Source organism: Gorilla gorilla, chromosome 1 (genome assembly GCF_029281585.2).
Source record: "Gorilla gorilla gorilla isolate KB3781 chromosome 1, NHGRI_mGorGor1-v2.1_pri, whole genome shotgun sequence".
NCBI lineage: Eukaryota > Metazoa > Chordata > Mammalia > Primates > Hominidae > Gorilla > Gorilla gorilla.
The window spans coordinates 26,754,218-26,770,664 of NC_073224.2; the positions used below are offsets into that span (position 1 = coordinate 26,754,218).

The following is a 16,447-nucleotide window of genomic DNA, read 5'->3' on the forward strand; positions in this document are numbered from 1 at the left end:
ATGATGATCTTTTAACTGACCTAAATACACTTATTTCCCCCAACCAGCAAAACTCAGCTGAAACGTATCAACAGCCATTGCGGCCAGATCCTCCTGTCTCTCCTCACTCTTTCAACGCTGCCGCCGTGCCAATAGCAGATGAGATCAGGCAGCCTGAAAACGAGTCTGTAAATTATGTTTCTATGCAGCCCGATACAGAGGCTCCGCTATCTGAACAGCCCAGAAAAGAGGCTTCCAATTCTCGGCCAGGTAATGAGGCCCTCAATCCTATTTCTCCTACTCGGACTCAGTTAGAGTCACAGGCTCCCTTGAAGCGTGGTCCACTTCCTACAAATCGGACTCAGAGTCACAGGCTCCCTTGAAGCCTGGTCCACTTCCCACAAATCGGACTCGGATAGAGTCACAGGCTCCCTTGAAGCCTGGTCCACTTCCCACAAATCGGACTCGGATAGAGTCACAGGCTCCCTTGAAGCCTGGATCCTTTCCTCCCACTCAGACTCGGCTAGAGTTACAGGCTCCCTTGAAGCCTGGTCTGCACTTGCCGTGGCAGCCTGGTTTTCAGGCCCATGAAAGACCTGCTCAGCAGGTAATCTGGTCTCAACCTGGCTTTCAGTTTTTCAACTCTCCTTCTATTCAAAATTCTACCCCTTTTTCTGCTCCTGGTCCAGTCGCGACTGCTGTTGCCAATACTACCATTGCCGCTCATAAGCAACAAATTACATACATCCCTGAAGACGACACTCCGCTTATGAGGGCTATAGTTCAGGCAAGGGAATATGGGGATCCCGAAGCCTGGCAATTTCCTGTAATTTTACAACCTCCAGTACCTGCCACCCCAACAGTACAAAATCACCCACAGCCTGTTGTTGATCCTGCCCAGCAGGCGGCTGAACCGCAGCTCAACAGGATCAAGAGGCTGATAATCAAGCTCCTCAGCCCGAAAATCAGGCTGCTCAGGGAAATAAACAGGCTCCGCAATTGCCTGCTCCTGGGGCACAGCCAATACCTGGCATTCCCGCTGTTCAGGCGGTAGTTCAGCCTGACCCCATACATCCAGGTCAGGTTCAGCTACGCCCTGCTACTTGGGGAAGTTTTTCTTTTAAATTCCTCAAAGATTTTAAGGAATCAGTGATACAATATGGCACCAACTCTCCTTTTGTCCGTTCCACATTAAAAGGCTTAGCAGAAGATAAACATTTGGTGCCCTATGATTGGGAAATTTTAGCAAAATCAGTCTTATCTAAATCCCAATATTTGCAGTTCAGGACTTGGTGGGTTGATGCTGTCCAGGAACGCATTCATCTTAATCAGGGCTCCAATCCTCCTGTTAACGTTACGGCTGACCAGTTACTGGGAATGGGTCAATGGGCTGCAATCCGACACCAAACTATACTAAATGATGAGGTTATTGAACAACTGCAAAAATGTTGCTTAGATGCTTGGGACAAAATTCATGATGATGGTAAAGTATGCCCATCTTTCACAGCTGTCAGACAGGGACAACATGAGCCCTACCCAGACTTCATTGCTCGTCTTCCAGACGCAGCAGAAAAGGCTATTCCTGATAGCCACGGCCAAAGACTTGTTGTAGAACTTATGGCTTATGAACAAGCAAATCCAGATTGTCAGGCGGCTATTTGCCCCGTCAAAGGCAAAATTCCACTGGGTGGTGATATACTCACCTCCTACATTAAAGCCTGTGAAGGGGTGGGAGGAACTCTCCATACAGCAATGATTATGGCACAAGCTATGGCCTCTATTTGAATGCCTGGACAATTCTCTGGCCAATGCTTCCTATGCGGCCAGAAGGGACTTGCAAAAAGAAATTGCCCTCGGCATGCAGGTTGCAGTCCTTTACATCACCACCACCAACAACAAAAAACTTTTCAGCAACAAGACGCCCCACTTTCTACTGTATGCCCACGATGCCAAAAGGGCTTTCACTGGGCATCTCAATGCCATTCCAGATTTGATATTGATGGCAATCCTTTACGGCCTTTTAAAAATCAGGGAAATGGGATGAGGGGCTGGCCCCAGGCCCCTTTAAACAATGGGGCATTCCTCAACTCTCAGCCCTCGGCGTCCAGCCAGACGGGAGCCTTCCCAGTTCAATCCATTCAACCTCCACCCCAATTCCCACTTCAGCGATGTAGGGACCAGCCCCACAGGGTCGGTGGGTCTCTCCCCATGTGCCGCGACGAGAGAGTGTAGAAATAAAGACACAAGACAAAGAGATAAAAGAAAAGGCAGCAAGGCCCGGGAGACCACTACCACCAATGCTCAGAGACCGGTAGTGGCCCCGAATGTCTGGCTGCACCATTATTTATCGGATACAAAGCAAAAGGGGCAGGGTAAAGAGTGTGAGTCATCTCCAATGATAGGTAAGGTCACGTGGGTCACGTGTCCACTGAACAGGGGGCCCTTCCCTGCCTGGCAGCCGAGGCAGAGAGGGAGAGGAGACAGAAAGACAGCTTATGCCATTATTTCTGCATATCAGAGACTATTAGTACTTTCGCTGATTTACTACTGCTATCTAGAAGGCAGAGGGAGGTGTACAGGATGGAACGTGAAGGCGGACTAGGAGTGTGACCACTGAAGCACAGCATCACAGGGAGATGGTTAGGCCTCCGGATAACTGCGGGCAAGCCTGACTGATGTCAGGCCCTCCACAAGAGATGGAGGAGCAGAGTCTTCTCTAAACTCCCCCGGGGAAAGGGAGACTCCCTTTCCCGGTCTGCTAAGTAGAGGGTGTTGTTCCTTGACACTTTTCGCTACCGCTAGACCACGGTCCACCTGGCAACGGGCATCTTCCCAGACGCTGGCATCACCGCTAGATCAAGGAGTCCTTCTGGTGGCCCTGTCTGGGCATAACAGAAGGCTCGCACTCTTGTCTTCTGGTCACACCTCACTATGTCCCCTCAGCTCCTATCTCTGTATGGCCTGGCTTTTCCTAGGTTATGATTATAGAGCGAGGATTATTATAATATTGGGATAAAGAGTAATTACTACCAACTAATGATTAATGATATTCATATATGATCATATCTAAGAGGTATATCTGGTATAACTATTCTTGTTTTATATTTTATTATACTGGAACAGCTCGTGTCCTTGGTCTCTTGCCTCGGCGCCTGGGTGGCTTGCCACCCACAAAATTTAATTCATTTGAATATCTCCCCTCTAAGAGCTCATTCTTGAAATTATTTTTTACAAACATCTTGGAGATATTTTCCTTTGTAAAAATCCTTTCTTTTCATATTAATGAAAACCTGTTGTTTCGAGTCTGATGGGAAGATCCCAGAAATTGAGAATCACTGAGAGGTTGCCTGGCTCCTTATTAATCAGGTTTTTTTGGGAAGTATTGCCACATTCCAATTTTCTTATTAATTTAGGACAAGTCCAACCTATTTGAGTGTGTCAACAAAGAAGAAATGTGATATGAAAAAAAGAAAGAAAAAAGATGTGAGGTATTTTGTATGCCTAGAAACAGCACTAAGACATTTACTGACAACAACAGCTTCCAATTCTGACAGTGTTAGAAAGGGAATTTTCAATGGCTGCTTTGAAATAACCCAGAAGACATTTTACACCACAATGAAATCTGCATTCTACTATGTCAGTAACATCAGACAAGATGAGATAAGACAGCAGAGCACAGCACAGCACATTCCAGCACAGCACAACACACCTCAACACGGCACAACACAACACGCTGCTTCTTCAATTTAAAGCATACACTTCAGCCTAAAATGCAGCCTTCCAAGTCCATTAACCCACTTGAGATGAGCAGGGAGACTGCATGCTGGGTGAGCAATACCAACAGAAAGCAACCGTGAGTCAGTTCTTTGAAATGTAATTGATCTTTTCAGTATGCTACCACCAATGTTTTGGAAATGTCCAGGCTAGCAATAGAAAAGAAAAATAAACTAAAAGAAATCAAAATGTTAGTTTGTGTTTACAAATAAATCATGGTTGTTTAGAGAAAAAGTTGATAGCTGGGACTGAGGGGCTCTCTGGAACCTCTTTGCAGACCTTGAGGATGTTGCAGGAAGAAGAGAGAGGGCCTTATTTGGGAGCTGCTCACCTCTGTCCTAATACAGGGCACCAGGTCCTGTTCCAATGGCAGACAATGTGGGAAGCCATTAATGTGCCTGAGTTCTGCAGTCAGAGAGCTGGTGTTGGATCCTCTAACCAACTCTGTGACTGGACAGGTTAGTTAACCTCTTTGAGTCTCAGATTCTTCCTCTTTAACATGGATATAACAGTACATACTTCACAGGTTTGTTATATGTATGCAATTATGTATGTATAAAACACAGTACTATCTGTTCTTTATGATAATCATTATTCTAACTATTACAGTGATTATTTTATCCTTTCTTCTAATGATTTGACAGGAGTTATAGCCTCTTTCCAAGTGAATTATGAAGAGCAAGAGCAAGTGTGGATAATAAGGAAGCTCATTCCAGCTAATAAGAAGTGGATGAATATCACATTCATTTTAGTCTAGCCTTTTGGCCACAAGATATTCCTGGACAAATATCATGAAGCATTATCCTAAAGTTGGTTGTAGTTTCCCATAGGAACACTATTATAATTTAATTCCACAAATATGAATTAAGTACCATGATGCCCCAGGCATTGTGCCAGGGCCTGGCTAGTTATAAGGAAGTATAAGATGCTGCTTCCTGCTCAAGGATTCACAATCAAATGAGAAGAGGAAGCCCAGAAACTAGGAAACTTAATACAAGTAAGATTCTGGTGAGTGGGATCAAGTCCAAGGCTGCTTCTGAGGTCAGTCTGCCTGGGTTTAAATCTCAGCTCTACCCCTTATGACACGTGTTTTTCTAACATTTCTGCATCTTGTTTTCCTTTGTGAAATTGGGATTAATAAAAATATTCATTTTGTGAGGTATTGGAAGGATTAAATGAAGTGATTTCTGTAGGGTTTAAGATGCTGGTTTCTCATATAGTAAACCTTGTAATGTTAGATCCACCGTTTTTATTCAGTTGGAGCACAGAGAAAATACTAATGCCTTTTAATGGGGGGAATAAGGAAACTTCTTTGGTTAGATTTTTTTTTCTTTTTTAAGTCAGGTATGGTAAGATCTTGAATAGTGGAAGAAGATAGACCAAAAAAGGAGACAGAGAGAGAGAGAGAGAGAGAGAGAGAATGATAGAGAGAGAGAGAGAGAGAGAGAGAGAATAGAAAAAAACATCATCCGCAGAGGGAACTGCTCAGAATGGAGAGTATTCTGCCTATTGAGGGAACGGCAAATAATGTTTAACTAGTAACAGAGCTCCAACTGGACTGGAGGGGAGGAACAGCAGGGCAGTTTGGGTCAGAGTACAGAGACCTCCTTCAATGTGTGCCCTAAAGCTACTTTCCTATCCAAGGATTCAACCTCAATGAAGGAGACCTATATGCTGGTTAAAGGAAAGATAGCACAACTATAAGCCTATGATTATTTAAAATGTTAAAATAAACTGAGTACAGTGGCTCACACCTGTAATCCCAGCACTTTGGAAAGCCAAGGCAGGAGGATTGCTTGAGCCAGGAGTTCAAGACCAGCCTGGACAATGTAGTGAGACCCATCTCTACAAAAAAATTGTAAAAATTAGCCAGGCGTGGCGGCCTGTGCCTATAGTTCCACCTACTTGGGAGGTTGAGGTGGGAGGATTGCTTGAGACCAGGAGGTTGAGGCTGCAATGAGCTGTGATTGCACAACTACACTCCAGCCTTGGGCAACAGAGTGAGATCCTGTCTGAAAAAAAAAAATGCTAAAATGCAGTGCCAAATCTTACAACATGGATATAATTCTACCTTAATTATATAAGATGACTTCAAATATTATGATGTACCAAATAGGCAAAACAACAACAAATAGAACTAAAGCTTGTGCTAATATTAAAGCTGTAATAAGAATTTGTCCGGTAGAATTTAGAAGGACTTTGCCAGGTATGATTTACATATGTATATAAAAATGACCTTTGACATTAAATGGCCAAAATAATAATCATTCCTTTGATTTCAGATATATCCTCAAATATTTGAAGCAAATATATATATTTGATATATTGATATATTTGAGGCAAATATGTCATTTACCTCAAAAGTAGACAATACAGAAGGGAATTGCTGGGTCATATGATAACTCTGTTAATATTTTGAGTAATCGTCTAACTCTTTTCTAAAGTGTCTGCACCGTTTGACACCCCCACCATCAAAGTATGAGGGTTCCAATTTCTCTACATCCTTATCAACATTAGTTATTGTCTATCTTTTTTATTGTAGCTACCCTGATGGGTGTGAAGTGATATCTCATGGCTTTAATTTTTCTTTCCCTAATGACCAATGATATCAAGCATCTTTTCATATGCTATTTGTCATTTGTATGTTTTCTTTGGAGAAATGACTATTCAAGTCTTTTGTCCATTTTAAAATTGTGCCACTTTTTTAAGGTCGAATTGTAAGTGTGTGGGTTTGTTTTTTTTATCTTTGGATGTATTGTACATATAATTCACTTTTCTGGTCTATGTTTTGCAAATATTTTCTCCCATTCTGTAGGTTGTCTTTTCACTTTCTTGATGGTGATGGTATTTGAAGCTAAAAAGCTTAAAAACTTTTGATGATATTTAGTTTACCTTCTTTTTCTGTTGCTTGATTATGGCTTGTACTTGTGCTTTCAGTGTCAGAGCTAAGATACCATTGGCTGATCCACAGTTATGAAGATGTATCCATGTTTTCTTCTAAGGGTTTTTATAGTTGTAGCTCTTACATTTGGGTCTACACATTTTTTAGTTAATTTTTGTATATGGTGTGACATAGGAGTCCAACTTTGTTCTTTTTCATGGGGATATCTAGTTATTCCAGTATCATTTGTTTAAAAAACTGTTCTTGTTCCCCCTGAATTGTCTTGGCAGCCTTGTCAAAAATCAATAGACCATAAATGTGAGGATTTATTTCTGGCATTTCTATTTTAATCCATAGATCTATATGTCTATCTTTATGCCAGTAACATTAAGGTCTTGATTACCGTATCTTTGTAGTAAGATTCGAGATCAAAAGATGTGATTCCTCACACTTTGTTTTTCTTATTCAATATTTTCTGGCTATTAAGGTTCTGTATTAGTTGGGGTTCTCTAGAGGAATAGTATAGATGTATATATGAAGGGGAGTTTATTAAGGAGTATTGACTCACACAGTCACAAAGTGAAGTCCCACAATAGGCCGTCTGCAAGCTGAGGAGCAAGGAAGCCCAACCAAGTCCCAAAACCTCAAAAGTAGGGAAGCCAACAGCGCAGCCTTCAGTCTGTGGCCAAAGGCCCATGAGCCCCTGGAAAACCACTGGTGTTAAATCCAAGAGTCCAAAAGCTGAAGAGCTTGGAGTCTGATGTTTGAGGGCAGGAAGCACCCAGCACGGGAGGAAGATGAAGTCCAGAAGACTCAGCAAGTCCAGCCCTTCCACTTTCTTCTGCCTGCTTTTATCCTGTCTGTGCTGGCAGCTGATTAGATGGTGCCCACCCCCAGTTTGAGGGTGGGTCTGTCTCTCCCTGTCCACTGACTCAATTGTTAATCTCCTTTGGCAACACCCTCACAGACACACCCAGGAACAATACTTTGCACCCTTCAGTCCAATCAAGTTGACCCTCAGTATCAACCATCACAGCTTCCTTGCATTTTAACAGAAATTTTAGGACCAGCTTGTCAATTTATGCAAAAAAGCAACCTGAAATTTTGAAAAGTATTGCATTAAATCTGTGGATCAATTTGGAGCGTATTGCCATCTTAACACCATTAAGACTTTTAATCCATGAATATAGAAGGTCTTTACATTATTTAGGTCTACTTTAAATATTTCAATGACATTTTGTAGCTTTCAGTGTATAAGTCTTGCATTTCTTTTGTTAATGTATTTTATTCTTTCTATATTATTGTAAACAAAATTATTTTCTTAATTTTAGTTTTTGGATCCTTTAATGCTATTATTCATAAATACAACACATTTTTCTCTTTTGTTGTTATATCCTACTGTCTTGCTAAACTTGTTTATTAGTTCTAGTAATTCTTTTTAGTGAAGTCCTTAGAATTATCTGTAATCAAGATGTCACATACAAATATAGTTTTACTTCTTCCTTTCCAATATGGATATCTTTTATTTCTTTTTCTTATCTAATTCCCCTGGCAAGAAACAATTAGATGTAATTTTGATAATATCTATGTACTTTGTCTGTGATAATATCAGGCTACTTTCAAATTAAATATTTTGTTTTACTAGACTTTACCTTGGCTGCTGGCTTTTCAAGCGTCAGAGATATATAATAGTCAAGCTGCAGAAAGGCAGCCCTGCCAGAGATTTCCATGCAGCATCAGATTGAGACAAATAGAATGAGAATTTAGTCCTCTCTACCCCAGTCTACTTTGAAGATTAGGTAGAAATACAAAGAGAACAGCTAGTGGTTACTGAATGCTTGCTATGTGCAAGGTACTAAGCCAAGAGCTTTTTGTCAATAATCTTATTTCTCAAGATAAATCAATGATAGATAAGATTAATATCACCATTTAATACAGAAAACCAAGTTCAGAGGGACCAAACAAATTGTAACAAATTATATGGCTTAGAGATTGTGGCTGTATGAATAAACAAATGTATGGGTGTGAGATTATTTCTCAAGATAAATCAATGATAGATAAGATTAATAACACCATTTAATACAGAAAACCGAGTTCAGAGGGACCAAACAAGTTGTAACAAATTATATGGCATAGAGATTGTGGTTGTATGAATAAACAAATGTATGGATGTGAGTGTTTTCCAGAGAGAACAGCGTTATTACCTAAGAGGAACCTTCCACACTAATAAAGTCTAGGATTTTCTATAAGAAAAAAGAGGCTGTCTTATCAGTGTTCATAGACCCATTGTTAAAGATACATTCATAATGTCATTGTTAGGGGATAGATGCTCTTAAAAATATTGACTTCTGCCCTATGAATAGGACTCTAAAGAGTGTATTGTGAGGAAAATAAGCAAATATATGACCCCCTCTAAGTTTAGTAAAGTTCTTCAAAGGTCGTTTTCCCCATTGACATTATCTGATTTGATCTCATTAATACAATGCTTATATTTTAGTTTTTCCTCATATAGACCTTATACATATTTTTCTAGATTTGTACCTAAGTTTTTTGTGTGTGTTAATGCAAATGGTATTTGTGTTTTTCATTTTAAATTTCAATTGATCATTGCAGTTGTATAAAAAAAGATGACAACTGTATGTTAACGTTGTGGCCTGCAACTTTGCTATAATTGCTTATTTCCAGGAATTTTGTCAATTCTTTCAGATTTTCTTCATAGGAAATGGTATCATCTGAGGACAAAGAATTTTATTTCTTCCTTCTCAACCTATACACCCTTTATATCCTTTTCTTGTCTTATTCTGTTAGATAGAACTTCCAGAGCAATGCAGAATATAGTGAGAGAGGATACCCTAACCTCGTTCCCAATTTTAGGGGAAAATCATCTAGTTTCTCACCATTAAGTATAATGTTAGCTGGAGATTTTTTGGTGATGTTCTTTATCAAATTGAATAAGTTCTCTACTCCTACTTTTCTGAGAGGTTTTATCATAAATTGGTTTTGAATTTTGCCAAATGCTTTTTCTGCATCTATCAGTATTATAATTTTTCTTCTTAGCCTGCTGATATGATGAATTAATTGATTTTTGGTATCAAACCAGCCTTACATACTCAGAATAAATACCATGTGGCCATGATTTATAGTTGCTTTTATACATCGTTGGATTTATTTTGCTAATATTTCTTGAGGAGTTTTGTGTCTCTGTTAGTGAGAGACATTGGTTCATAATTTTTTTTTCTTGTAATGTCTCTGGTTTTTTTGGTATTAGGGTAATGCTGGCTTCATAGAATGAGTTCAGAAGTATTCCCTCTGCTTCTATTTTCTGGAAGAGATTATAGGGTATTGGCATAAATTCTTTCTAAGATATTTGGTAGAATTTTCCTGGAAAACTATCTAGGACTATTGTTTTCTCTTTTGAAAGGATGTTTAAGCTCAGTCGCCCCCGCCAGCCTGTTCACCGTGTTATCCTGCTGCTCCACTGCCCCACTCCTCCACCAGTCATGATGGAAGCGCCGCGCTTGCCATTGACAATGGCTCCAGCATGTGCAAAGCTGGCGTTGCTGGGGACGATGCCCCCCAAGCTGTGTTTCCCTCCATCATCGGGCACCCCCGGCACAAGAGCGTGATGGTGGGCATGGGCCAGAAGGACTCCTATGTGGGCGACAAGGCCCAGAGCAAGCCGGCATCCTGACCCTGAAGTACCCCATTGAGCATGGCATCGTCACCAACTGGGACGACATGGAGAAGATCTGGGACCACTCCTTCTACAACGAGCTGTGCGTGGCCCTGGAGGAGCACCCAGTGCTGCTGATCAAGGCCTGCCCGAACCCCAAGGCCAACAGAGAGATGACTCAGATCATGTTTGAGACCTTCAACACCCCGGCCATGTATGTGGCCATCCAGCCCGTGCTATCCCTCTATGCCTCTGGGTGCACCACTGGCATTGTCAGGGACTCTGGAGATGGGGTCACCCACACGGTGCCCATCTATGTGGGCTACGCCCTCCCACATGCCATCCTGCATCTGGACCTGGCTGGCAGGGACCTGACAGGCTACCTCATGAAGATCCTCACCGAGCGTGGCTACAGCTTCACCACCTCGGCCCAGCGGGAGATCATGCCCCACATCAGGGAGAAGCTGTGCTACATCACCCTGGACTTCGAGAAGGAGATGGCCACGGCCGCATCTTCCTCCTCCCTGGAGAAGAGCTAGAGCTGCCCAATGGCCAGGTCATCACCATTGGCAATAAGCCATCCCGGTGCCACTAATGTGGCAAAGCCAAAATTTTAACCAAATCTGATTTCAGAGCTCTGACCCAGAAAGTTCTTATGCTCACATCAGCTATTCAGATGTTAACATTTGGTATTTTAAATTACAGAATGATACATATCCGAGATAGACCTCTTCAAGTCTTCCTTATAAATTAGAAACTAAAGATTTTTCAAACAGAAATATTTTCAACTTTTCAAGAAGCTTTAATTTTGTCTCATAAGATGTGAATCGACTGGATCTGTTATTTAGAATGATTAGCACACTGGGAGTACTGGCAGCAAAGCCTTTGAAATTGATAAAAATATGTGCTCTAATCTGACAGAGATCATCCATTTGTTACACCATTCCAAAGTTCCCTGTATTGCCTGTGACATTTCCCAAATCATCTAGAGATTCAAGCTGTTAGAACAGTTTCTTTTATCAATCATCTCCAGAGGCTCATCAAACTGAGAATTGTATAATTTTGTATTTTTAAATCCATGTGGCACTTGCCACAGACGGAACCTTTGGAAGATGATATTATTGGTGTCTAGCCTTTGGTTAAGATCAACGCTTGATGGGTGATTTTTAATATTAATAAAAACAGCTAGCTTAATGTAAAGCCTTTGTTCTTTTAAAAGACTGAAGAGAAGAGAAATAGAGTAACTACACTTGTGATATCACCTAATATATATAAATACATTAAATATGAAAATTCAGTGAAAACTCTACTTTCAAATTTTATTCTTAATATCCATTGCCCACATTTATACTTTGTCATTATGTGTTTATAATTATATCTAATTTCATGTTGGTGTAGGTATCTTCACAAACATCTAATAGACATAGAGTTTTTTAAAAAATAGTATGTGTTGGCCGGGTGCAGTGGCTCACACCTGTAATCCCAGCACTCTGGGAGGCCAAAGCTGGCAGATTGCCTGAGCTCAGGAGTTCAAGACCAGCCTGGGTAACACGGTGAAACCCTGTCTCTACTAAAATACAGAAAATTAGCCAGGCATGATGGCATGTGCCTGTAGTCCCAGCTACTCGGGAGGTGAGGCAGGAGAATTGCTTGAAAACAGGAGGTGAGGTTGCAGTGAGCTGAGATTGTGCCACTGCACTCCAGCCTGGGCGACAGAGCAAGACTCCATCTCCCCCCCCCCCAAAAAAATAGTATGTGTATTATTTCAATTTTTTCCCCTTTAGGTTTACAAAGAAATAATATTGCCTCAGATGACCACTTCTTTGTTGTTGTTCTTTACAGGATGAATAAAGAAACATCAACATTGTTAAAGAAAACCCAGTGAAAAATATAGCTAACAAGTTTCTAAAAACTCTCACTAATCCCAAGAACTAGACTACAACCTGATTAGCTTGTATGTGTGCTGGTTCCAGTTTCTAGACTTAATATTATACTGGTGAGAGCAGCAGTATTGGTTTCTAGAGATTACCAATTTATAAAGTGTTATACAACATTGCTGTTACACCGTTCACATGGGTTTGGGTAAACTGGGAAAGCATCATTACCCATCTTCCAAATTCCCATTACATTTTTTCCTATAGCTTTTCTTTATTTTATTTTCTTATAGGTAAAATGGAATGGCAGAGCAGTGTGTTTCTGAGAGTTCCATCGCTTCTGAAGATGATATTTGATACCTGATAATGGATTCTGTTCTTTGTTGACATTTGGAAAATCACTTCCTTAACTCATTACAGAACAGGAGCATGGTTAAGAACACAGTCTGATGCCAGACAGCCAGGTGCAATCCCAGCTGTGCCACATATGAGTTGCATAATTTCAAGCCAGTAACTTAACATATTTTAGTTTCCTAACCTGTAAACGGGCATATAGTATTACTTGTATCTGGCTCATTGGAAATATTAAATAAATATTAGTTTATTATGAATGATAGTATTTACTCCCAACCCACGAGTAGTAGTGTATTTTTTATGTTCCTGATCTAGCTGATAGAAAAGTCAATTGGGTTTGTAATTTTGACTTCCTCTATTAACATTTCTAAAGCCAGTTCACCAGAATGCTTCAGCATGGTTTGTTTGTTTGTTTGTTTTTGAGACGGAGTCTCACTCTCTCACCGAAGTTGGAGTGCAGTGGCGCAGTCTTGGCTTGCTGCAACCTCCTCTTCTGGGGTTCAAACGATTTTCCTGCCTCAGCCTCCCAAGTAGCTGGGACTACAGGCGCGTGCCACCGCGTCCGGCTAATTTTTTGTAGAGATGGGGTTTCACCATGTTAGCCAGGATGGTCTCGATCTCCTGACCTCATGATCCACCCACCTAGGCATCCCAAAGTGCTGGGATTACAGGCGTGAGCCAACGCGCCCAGTCTTCACTGTGTATTTTTTTAAAGGAGGTCATGAAGGAGCCAATATTTAGATTAGTTTTATAGTGTGTTTGATTTCAGAAAATGTTTTGAGTCCTGCAATGTAAGTTAATTAAAAAAAAAAGAGAGACACCCAGCAAATCTTGGGCTTTTTGAAAACCGGGATCATATCTCCAGAACACTTGAGAAACGTTTTTCCACTCAGGAAGAAACATGCCAAGTTCAATTGTTCTTAGGTAATTTAAGCTAAAAGAATCTGATTTCTCCAAAGGAAATGTGGTCAAGACAAATAATCTGTACTCATACAGAAAGTGCCAGGGAATCCATTGTAGATATTGCTTTTCAGGAGCTGAGTGAAGTGAGTTTAGAAAGTATGAATTTGGATTGCCTGGTCAGTCTTATACCTTCTAAGTGGCTGCATAAGCACAAATTAGGAAAGCATTATTCATGAAAGATAGACTCCATTCCAAATGAATGTGTAACTATTAGATCCATCCAAAAGAAACTTCCCTCTAATTCCCTTTGTCTCGATTTATGCTTTCGGCATTTCTAGACAAATCAGTGTTAAAATCTCTCTTCCGTACAATTAGCTTGTATAGCTGCTGGGGTAGAATATGATATCTGCTCTTCCAGTCCCAAGAGTAATTTCTGGACTAAGCATGGCAGTGGAGATATACGTGCAATGCAAGGTACAGGAATGCACTTTGATGATTTTCCACCTATGCAGATTACATGCTCCATGTGAAACTTTACTTTCTGCTTTGGCATGAGAGATACTGAAATATGGTGGGGTTAGAAGTTAAACAATAAAAGTTTGGCCACTCCCTAGTATCAGTAAAGGGTGACACCAGCTTTTCATGGCTCACAGCATTGGTTGGAGAATAGAATAACCTCTTCAATAAAGTTTAAGGTTATACAAAGTAAGTCTCAAGCCAGATTTGTTCACTGGATATTTACTATATGTGGCAGGCATTGCCCTGGGAGCTGTGGTGCGTGTGAACAACATGGGGTCCCTGCCCTGGATGGGAGCAGGAGAAACATTCTGAAGGGATGTAGGAATGGGAAATGCATCCTCGTAGATTGCAGTACATCAATAAAACTTCCTAATAACCCCGAGGAAAAGAAAGGCTAAACAACAGGCCCAACGTGACAAGTGACAGTGTTAGAAAAGAGATAAGACTGAGTACATTAATAATGAGTATTAAATAAACATCAGAGATAAAAAAGACTACAATTCAGCTAAATCACGTCGATCTGTGGAAATGAATTCTAGGCTGTGCATTACTGAGAAGATGGGACTTTATTTGGTTTCTGTAGGATACAAACAATGAAAAAGGAGAGTATGTGCATGAGAGAGGAGAGGTTAAGGGGGGTGGAGAGAAAGAGAGAGAGAGAAAGGGAGAAAGGGAGAATTGCAGGTGGACAGTAAATAACAAAAGATTTTGGATGTAGGAAAGGCCTCATTGCATCCAGAGGATGTTCAGTGAAGGACAAAGCTGGAGCCCTGGGTTGATGGGAGGTGAAAAACCTGGAGGTGCATCTTGTGGCTGGAAGGTTAAGGTCCTTGGAGAAATGAGCCTTTGGAAGGTTTTGCAGAGGGTAGTTTTTGGAGATTACTTCTCGGGAAAGAAGTGAATTTAGGAGATTAGGAAGTGTGGGTCTGAATTGCCTGATCTTATTTTGTCCTCTAGAAGTGGAAGAGTGGTTTAGGGTGATTAACTTGTGTGCATGATAGATTAGAATGGCAGCTGAGTGGGCACAGTTATCAGTCTATGGTGTAAGTCCAGATGAGAAGAGAAAATGTCTGGGAAAGGTTGGTATGGTGGTGATAGCTAATTGTGTACCCCTCCATCCATCATCCCCTTCCTTCATAGGAACAGAAACCTAATTTTCTGCTGGGCACAGTTCCAGCCAGCTCTAAAACATCATGTTTTTCACACTCCTTGCAATTGCATGTGGCACGTGGCTGAGTTCTGTCCAGTGAGATGTAAGAAATATGTATGGACTGCCAGAAAGGGATGCTGTCTCTTTTCATTGCCTTCCTCCTGGCTTGGAAGGGGCTATATGATAGCTGGAGATCTGCCTGCTCTCCTGGACCACAAAGTGCCCCAAAGATAGCAAAATGTGTGAGGATGGCAGCTTAGAAAGGAAGGGAGGACGCAGCTCCTGATCAGTTCACAGGGCTGCCACAGCGGTTCTGGATGCCTAATCAGGATTATTTTTTATGGGGGAAAAAAATAAATGTTTACCTTGCTTGGGCCTCTTTTACTTGGAGTTTTTCTATGTTAAGAAACCAGACTTGACCCCAACTAAGAAAATGGTAAGTGACAGAAGGTGAAGAAATGGTAGATAAAAAAACTATTCATTAGCATTAGTTGGAGAAGTGACAGGTTGTTCCAGCCACAGCTTCTATTTTGTCAACATGGCCTCCTTGACATTTCAAAGCATGGGAGAGAAGGCAGATTCCTAGGTGTGCTCATGCAACTTAGAAAGCATGATTAAGCTTAGGCTGCTCAGATGCATCCTGGGAGGAAGTACTTGTGAGTGCTTATGCTCAGGTTAAGAGATGATTTTCCTGAAGTTTGTATGTATTAGGTCTCTTTTTCACATTACAGTATTCTTCTCCTTCCCCTCCCCATTCAGATACTTCCTCAGCTACTGTGACTCTTATATATTTTTGGCATCTTATGACACTATAGACTAATACTACAGATTCTTTCAGGAAGAAAATAGAGATGGGGGTCTTGCTGTGTTACCAAAGCTGGTCTCAAACTCCTGGCCTCAAGTGATCGTCAAGCATTTTTACTTTTGATACCCCCAAATCACAAGGAATCCTTTAACGAGACCAAAGTCAACGAGGGCTGCAAAACACCTACTGATGGTTGTCTACTTAAACTAGAAGTAGGCGGCAAAAAGCGATTTATCCTAAGGGTTTTAATCCAGATCTTATATAGTGAGATGTGCCTAGAGCAGTACGGCATCAGTAGCAGCATGAAGAATTTGAACCGCTGAACAAGAAACTTAACAAGAACTTAAGTAGGTGTGACTCAGAGATGTTGGTCTCATTAGTGGGAAAGGCAGCAGATTGTACAAAGATGCCATTTGGTCTAGACATGTTGGATTTGGTCTAGACATGTTGGATTTCAGATGATGGCAACATATTCATATGGAAATGTCTAGTATAATTATAGAACCAGAAAATGTAAGCATTGCAGGAGACCAGG

At 41.0% G+C, this 16,447-nt stretch overlaps 1 protein-coding gene across 1 annotated transcript; it reads left to right on the forward strand.

The window, feature by feature from the left end:
- Nucleotides 1-2,187: 2,187 nt before the first annotated feature.
- Nucleotides 2,188-10,902, forward strand: LOC101152821 (actin-like). The gene is given in 4 exon segments (XM_063703325.1): nucleotides 2,188-2,207; nucleotides 10,145-10,311; nucleotides 10,314-10,841; nucleotides 10,844-10,902. Coding segments are annotated over 4 exon segments (774 nt in total).
- The last annotated feature ends 5,545 nt before the right edge of the window (nucleotides 10,903-16,447 follow it).